Raw genomic sequence first — 8,312 nt, 5'->3', positions numbered from 1 at the left:
AAGTCGGCGAGGGCAGGGCGAATGAATAGGGGTGGCTGGGAAGGTCCAGGATGCACCCCACAGTGCTTTTGTACACTCTTACATCCATGTGTGTGTATGGGAAAGTGGGAGGCTGAAGCATATGTGAGATCATGTGCTCATATTCACCAGTGGAATGTAAAAAAAAAAAAAAAAGATGTGTTTTTTGGGGGCGTTTGGAGGCAGGGGTCGGTTCTTTTCCTCCGCTTGGTTGTTTTCTGTTCTCTGTTCTGCGGTGTTTTTATAAGCTCTTTACAGGATTGAGCTCACATTGAAGCCATCCAGATGAAACAAAACCAACCTCTTTGGGTTGTTATGAAAATAATTCTTTCTATTTTGTTTGGTGGGGGAAGATCCACCTAATTTGACATTAGGGGATAAGGCCTGTCTCACATTGAGGGATTTGCCCCCCCATGAACTTTAGTTTATCTGCACGGCTGTTCCTCTCTGCACCAAAAGTCCTTTCATCAACATCTCTTACAAAGTCTTTCGACATCATGAATGAAAGATGCAATTCAACCTCCCTTTTCAAACCGCTCTCCCTTTTGACCCCCTCTAAAGTACAATAATCTTCAGTCCCACATCCCCTCCTCTCCATTGCGTGGCTGTTTGTAGCAATGGATTGCTGCTGATTAAGCCAGCCGAGAGACAAACGGGAGACAAAGTCGCAGCCCCACCAGTTTAGTTTCACATCCTGGACGCGAGTTGGCATGGAGCTTGCCAAGTGGAGGGCTTTTAAACTGGGCTAAACGCTAATTGCTGCCCTATTTCTTTTATGTTGCTTCTTTCCCATCTGCGATGGTGCTTCCAGACCTCCGCTGCAGCCAGAGCCTCATTACAGCAGACAGTTGACAAAGACTGGGAAACAGAAGCGGGATAGCAATCTAACCGCCGACTACAAGACATGCTCGGAAAATTGAATCAATGACAGGGGCCAGCTTGTGATTAAATCCTTGCGGGATATTAAGTCGTTGGGATTTGGGAAATCTTAATTATTCACCTTAATGGTTGTTGCTGTCTTTGATACTGAAACAAGTGGTATGTTAAACTGACAATCGAAAGCTGGGATTGGTGGCCTTATTAACGAGAACACTTACAAAAGCAATATCTGCTCAAAAGACTAGAAAGGACCTACTTGTTGAGTGAAACAATTCAAGGTCTAACTATGATAGTCTTTCTTTTCTCCCCTCCGGTTTCACACTTGTTTGTCTGCTACATGTTTTGTCTGTACAGAAAGGACAAGTGGAGGGGACACAGCCAGAGAAATGTGGAGAAGGTGAATGGGTGAAAGGATAAAGCAAGAGAGGATGGGATTGTGGAGAGAAATAAAGGAGAGAGAGAGAGAGCATGAGGACTAGAGGGAAGGTGGGGACTGGGGAGTAGATGGGATGGTCAGCAACAAAGCCCAATGTTGCCATGGAAACACGTTTATGCCTCACTGATGCATCTTGTAGATCCAATTAGGGACTGATTGTGTCCAGGTCTTCGTAGACTCACGTACGTGAACCTGGGTATGGTGTGTGCGTATACACACACGCATGCACACACATGAAGGCTGGCTATTGCTGCTGAAATGCAGAAAATTGTTAAAAGACATTAGCCAAAGGATTCTCTGCGTTCTCACTCTTGTAGGCCCTTGAATTAGCGCAACCCCCTCACCTCACCCTCGCGAGCCAAGAACAATGGCGATCCAGCCTTTTTCAAATTCTTGCCCTCATATCATGACCAAAAAAGAACAAAAAATGCAACGTTAGAAGCACCTGCGTGGGCCGATTTGGTCAATTCCATTTCACATTCCTCCTTTCATGTGATTGAAGGCATTTATTCAGTAATGTCTCTCTAAGAAGGATACCCATGAATGGTGAAAGGCTTTAATCCAATCATGTTCATTTTCATGGAGAGTTATTCAACGGAAATGAGACTTTTGAAATGATTGCTTTGTGCCATGGCTGACCTTCTGCCATATCCCCATCATATCGTCCTCACACGCTCTTCTGTCTTACTCATATTCAAAGTACTCTACCCAGCCCATCTGAAGTGTCAGTTATTTAGTGGGCCATGATGAAATACGGGATGCAGATAAGGTGGGAGATTAGAGACAGTGACCTGTCCCCTGATGTCTTGTTAAAATGTGAGGGATCAGAAATAACAGCAAATGCATTGCACACAGTTAAATCCTGCTAAATCCGCCGGCATGGGCAGATCTTACTGATAGGCTCGCTGCTGTGCTCACTGTCTGCGACCATAACACACAGATACACACACGCACACACACCCGTGGTCAGTCCGGCTGTCTGGGTTAATGCTTGGCTAACTGGGACAGCAGATCTGAACCATGTTGACATTTTAAGCCTCAAACAAGTCCAGAACAATGATTCGGCCTAGTCTGACCCCCCCACAATCTCCCCACCCCTTCCCATCAGACCGCAACCTCAGCCCGTTTTGCTGAAAAAAAAATCACACACACAAGCAAACACACCTTTGTACACACACACACAAACACACACACATGCACCCGCTCACATGCTGACCTGTATAAACACACACACACACGACTGCCCAAACACACTACAATTCCACGGTGTAGCCCTGCCCCCACTTGTCACACACACTCACACACATACTCGTCTCCTGCTCACAAGCTTTTGTGAATAAAAGAGAATAGAAGCTGATCTGATTGAGTTGGCAGAAGCAAGCGAGGTGGAGCGGTACAGTAAGGCCAAATGGATTATCTTAATCCCCTAGCAGATGATCAGTCAGTGGGAAGATGAACCAGGAAGCCTGACCCCGCACTCTGTTTGCCACCTCATACTCGGACCACTGTTGTCAAATAGATATCATGTTCAAACCGGTCTAATATGTCAATTATGTTTACAGTATATTCCGTGCCACTCTCCCTCTAATCCTTTTCATAACTGCCATTTTGTGTGTGTAGCCCGCTTGTTCCCTTCCTTCCTTCTGTGTGCTTTATTTCCAACCTGTGTATGAGAAGGAACCTCTGAGGATTTGTGTGTCTGAACATAGTCAAGCTGTAACTTGTCATGTGTTTGCGGGCCCAAATTAAGGGCTCTGCCTAAAAGCCAATGCTCGAGGAGTTTAAAAACATTAAAGCCCGAGGTTTTAGGACTATATAAACTGTTTTGAAATTATGTGGCTGCTTCTCTAGACTTCTTTTATGATCTCTTACTTACAGTGTGTCCTTTTTTTGCCTCACAGATTTGTTGCTGGCAAAGGCCTGATTATCTACCCAGACATCGGGGACAAGCTGGATATCATCTGTCCCAGAGCGGACCAAGGCCGAGAATATGAATACTACAAGCTGTACTTGGTCAAGAGAGAGCAGGCGGAGAGCTGCAGCACGGTCCTTGATCCGAATGTCTTGGTCACCTGCAATAAGCCAGAGAAGGACATCAAGTTTACCATCAAATTCCAGGAGTTCAGCCCCAACTACATGGGCCTGGAATTCAAGAGGAACGTCAACTACTACATCACATGTAAGTTTTCTCCGAAAGACGATGTATTGCTCTCGTGGGTTAACATTCACTTAAGCAGAGAAGCTTGACGGAACAAGTAATACACTCTGCTACACACTCTGTTGAGGGTTGACATGTGTGACGGGGGGGCTCCTTAGTTTAACTGTCCTTTAATGGTGACTGCGGCATCACCGTGGCAACAGCCCAAAGTCATGTACTTGGTAGTTGTTTAAGGTCAAAGTGGAAGTGGATTCTCAGTTAATTTGATGGTTTGTATAGTATGGGCATTTGTAGATTAGTTAAAAAAAATCCCATTCATCATGCTTTTACTTAAAATATGCTGAGGTACTTGTGGGTTTGAAAGTAGGAATATCGCACTGCTTATAAAGCACATAAAGAAAACATGCATTCCACCACAGCCAGCGCCAGCATTTTATTACTGTTTACATTATAACCCACCCGTAAGAAAAGCAATGAAACCCTACACAATGTTTTACTATAAACGTCATGAAACTCAGCATTTAAGGTTCAAGAAGCCTTTAATGACTTCTCATAAATAAGGCCATTGTTGAGGTGCCTTTGAGCAAGTTGTTGTATACGCCCCTGCATCTTACAATAAGGGCAGAACTTTTTGAGAGCTCTCCTTGGATGTCTGCAAAGTGTGTGATCTTATTATCTGTGTTGAGTGCAACACAAATACACAACAAGTTGAACGTCCTCATGAGGAATTATTATGAGTATTTTAAAAATCAATGAAATTAAAATTAATACCAGACCTAAAACATAGATAGAGAGAAATGTTGCTTGGTAAAATATAATATCATTGTATCACACTGATAGAAACCCACAGGATAGTATGATTTGATTTATAGTCTCCTCTCATATGAAACAGAACTATTATACAGCTTTTTTCTTAAAGATTGTGCTAGTGGTCCTAAAATAGTGGCCACTGTGTATGTTAGAAAATAGTCAAATAAATTCAAAAATATTTTTGTACATGCACTAAAGTTGTCAAATATAACACTATTTATCATAACGGGTATTGTACCATATCTAGATTGTGTTGGTGGTCCTAAAATAGTGACCACTGTGTATGTTAAAAAATAGTCAAATAAATTTAAAAATATTTTTGTACACACACTAAAGTTGTGACATATAAAACTATTTATCATAACGGATATTGTACCATATAACAGCACATTATTTACATATACAATTATATTTATTGTGTATGAACGAGTATGTATATATGAATAATAATAATAATATATGAATATTATCCAAACACATAAAGCGATACCAGATAATTTCCATCTGTAGGCCATCTCTTGTTAGAGTTTCCTTGTTGCTACTGAGGGATTGGAATGCTATTATTTCTTTTCCTCCGCTAAGTATTACCCTTGCACCGATAGGGATTTCTTTTCTCATTCACCACATTTATAGAACCAACGTGGCATCTGTCCGCTTGTCAACATTATTCTTCCGAGAAACTATATTTTTCCCCGGCGCTTATCCACGTACTCCTTTTACATTTTGATGTTCATCGTGGACTTCAGAACAAGGTGACAAAATTGTGTTCCTAAAACGCAACCTCTGAAACACTTCATTTATTAGTGAATACATGCTAGGCATGGGTGGATGTTACTTAAAGTATTTATTTCCATTTTTTGCACTTAACTGCATCCCTTGGAAAGTGGTTGAAGCTCCAAATATTTTCAGTGGTATTTATTTAGCCACTGGATATTTGTGTTTCTTAATCTTTTATTTTTATTTTATGGTCTAGATCAAATGTATTTTATAAGTAAACAGAAAAATGATTCCTAAATTTCATGTAACTTTAAGAAAAAACTATTATGTCGGGATATTTCTTGTTATTGGAATATACGTTTTTATCCATAGTGCAGCCCTCATACCTGTAGTTTCGTAGAGAAATAGACGTGGGAATGTTCATCTATGACCTACTTACCTTTCACAGTCTTATAAATAAACACAGTTGAACATTTTAATTGTATGTAGATGTTCTCTGACATCGACAAATGGCCTCATGTTTGAACGACCAGTAAAACTAATTTGCAGAATAATCTGGTGCATAAACGAGTGTGACGTTTGTACACTGCTTGTCTCTTAGAGTATTTTAGCACCCCCTGAAATAAAAATTCATCCACACTATTTTAGTAAATAGCACATTTCTTTCCCTTTTTTTTCTGAGGAAGTTCCATTGATATTTGTGAACTCAAAAGCAGAGTTTAAATGAGGCATGGTGATGCTTTTAAAGGGCTACAGTGGCCAGGTACATATTATGTGGGCCGGAGGAAAAAAATGCTTTCATTTTATTTTTGGAATACCCAAATGACTTTAGGGAACCCTTTTGGTATTAATGTCTCTGTTCCTACCGTTTGTTGCTGTTTTAATGCTACATTTACTTTATGATCCCAGCGGCTACCTTTCAAGCATGGTGAACAAGAGGGGCTGGGTTAGAGATAATGTTGGGGGACAGGATGGGAAATGTTGACAGGCTGAAATCCCCGTTGATTCCTCGCCAAGTTTTTAACCGTCAAAAACTTTGACAAAGCAGTCACGGGGTGAAAGAGAAACTTCATCGGTCGTAGTAAAATGAAGTGAATGCTATAAAACATTACAAAATGGAATAGGACGGAGCAAAACTTGGAAGTGGTCTGTAGTAGGATTTTCCACTGTGAATTTTATACTAAGCAAATTTTAAATTGTTTTACTAATGATAGGAGAGACACCGAGTGGTGTTTTTTGTTGTAATATCAATAATTAAACTTAAACAAAGAATATGATTGTGGACAAATAAATAGCTTCAAAAATAGAAGAATGGACTTTTTACCCCACAAGGGAATAGTAGAGCTTTCAGACAGGAGGAGGATTTGAGGAAACAATTTGTGTTTGTAGACTTGACTTGACAATAGCAACTTTATTGAAGCACTCTAATGTCTTTGCTGTGTAAGAGTGTATTGATGGGAGCAACTCAGAGTACTTGCCTGCAGTATTTCGGCAGACGTGCAGATTCCATCCAAGTGATGGTGCATCATTATTAGCCTCACATACTGTAAGTTTCTCGTGTCAGCAGCAATCAGATGTTGTATTTGTCTTTGTTGTATGTTAATGCTGTTGTCCTTTGCAACAGGACGAGCTGACTTGATTTCTTACTCTGCGGCCTGTGTATTACACCGTGGCTCACTTCATCTATCATGTGTGGTGTACATACAATATAATGACCATGCCGGCCACATGCAGTGTGCATTTAAACCCCCAAGAGACAGTCAGTGAGAGGTGAGCACATATTTGCGGCTTTTCTGTGCTGTAGAGTCCACTGTATGTTTGCGTCCAAAGGCTTGCCTTGTAAATGTCACAAGTGGGAATGTAGTCCACCCACTCGGCAATAGGAAGCAAATCTAAATCAACAGAGTGAGCTTATCTGGCCTGATTTATTGTCAAACATGGGAGAGAGATGCAACGCGAGAGCTCATTTCAAAGGTGCATCTGCACTTTGACCCTATGGGTCTTTTCCTTGATCTATTTCACTGCCCCCTCCACTTTATGCTTCATGACTGAGGCTGAACAAGCAACAAAAGGTGTGGGGTAAAGTAAGCAACAAATGGTGCCTGTTTATGTGGCTCTCTGTTGGCCTTGTGTCACTGCAGGGGATGTCCGCCACTTGGTTCCGTGCATCCCAGGCAAGCTCTGACAGGCGTGCGTGTGTGCGCATGTGTGTGTGTGCATGTAAAGGGTCAAGAGACACAGCAGGGGTCAGTAATGACAACCCTGCTCTGATCTAAACTCAAACTCCAGACCAGCTCCAGCAGCCTGTGCCATCCATCAGTACTCACATACACACACACACACGCACGCACGCACACACACACACACACACACACACACACACACACACACACACACACACACACACACACACACACACACACACACACGAACGCACACGAATAACCAAACACACTGGCTGCATTTCATTGTGTTGTCTAAACACGGGATTTGGAATGAGATGTTTGTTTGGAAAATAGCTGTGTTGAGTTTAAAGGCTGTAGATTGCAGAGAGAAATGACTTCAGACTCAAGGCTTTTAAACTAAATAAATTAGGCCAGGGAAAGGGGTTAGGCCGGTCAGCTATTGCTGCAGATAAACATGTGGAGTCATTGCCCTTGTGGTGACAGTCAAGATACATTTCTGACAAGCATCGTTCTGATGAAACAAGGAGCCTTGCTAATTTCAAAGCTAACCTAAAACTGACACGACTAGCGTGGAATTAAGTGCTTGGCTGATCCAGTTCACTTTTCTCAGACGTTTGGCTGGAACTGCGTTTAAGTGGAGAACATCTAATGTTGAACAGCAAAATAGCACGGAAACTAATATATGTTTGCCCTCTGGAGAGCAAATCCACTCGCTAAGCAAAACTGGAACTGGATATAAATTACAGCAGACCAGGCTATACGTAAGGTTGAAAGTACAATGTATGAATATAGTATAAATTATTAATAATATTCAGTTGTAACAAATATTAATGTACATATGTAAATGTAATATCAATATAGTATAAATTATTAGTAATATTCAGTTGTAACAAAGGACTGTTAAGAACATAGAACATAAAATAACAAAACAGAACATATCGCTTGCTCATGTTATTTGTTTGTTTTTAAAATAGAGTCCTGGGTTTTCATTTTGAATTGTTGTCAAGTCAAAATAAAAGAAAAAAAATACATTTAGCTTTGCTTGTATAGGCAAGGAGAAAAATAACTTGCTGCTATACACAATGCAAATTTAAGAATTAAAAACTGT

The 8,312-nt window shown here is 41.0% G+C and overlaps 1 protein-coding gene across 2 annotated transcripts in view; it reads left to right on the top strand.

The window, feature by feature from the left end:
- The window catches only part of efnb1 (ephrin-B1), a 66,985-nt gene that overhangs the window by 24,916 nt on the left and 33,757 nt on the right, over positions 1–8,312 (top strand). For both annotated transcript variants that reach the window (XM_061275581.1, XM_061275574.1), the window contains exon 2: positions 3,235–3,512. In XM_061275581.1, coding sequence (XP_061131565.1) covers positions 3,235–3,512 — 278 coding nt within the window. The remainder of the gene's footprint in view (positions 1–3,234; positions 3,513–8,312) is intronic.

Source organism: Syngnathus typhle, linkage group LG1 (assembly GCF_033458585.1).
Source record: "Syngnathus typhle isolate RoL2023-S1 ecotype Sweden linkage group LG1, RoL_Styp_1.0, whole genome shotgun sequence".
In the NCBI taxonomy this organism is placed as follows: Eukaryota; Metazoa; Chordata; class Actinopteri; order Syngnathiformes; family Syngnathidae; genus Syngnathus; species Syngnathus typhle.
Note: the sequence above shows the minus strand (reverse complement) of the source record. Positions and strands in the feature narration are given on the sequence as shown.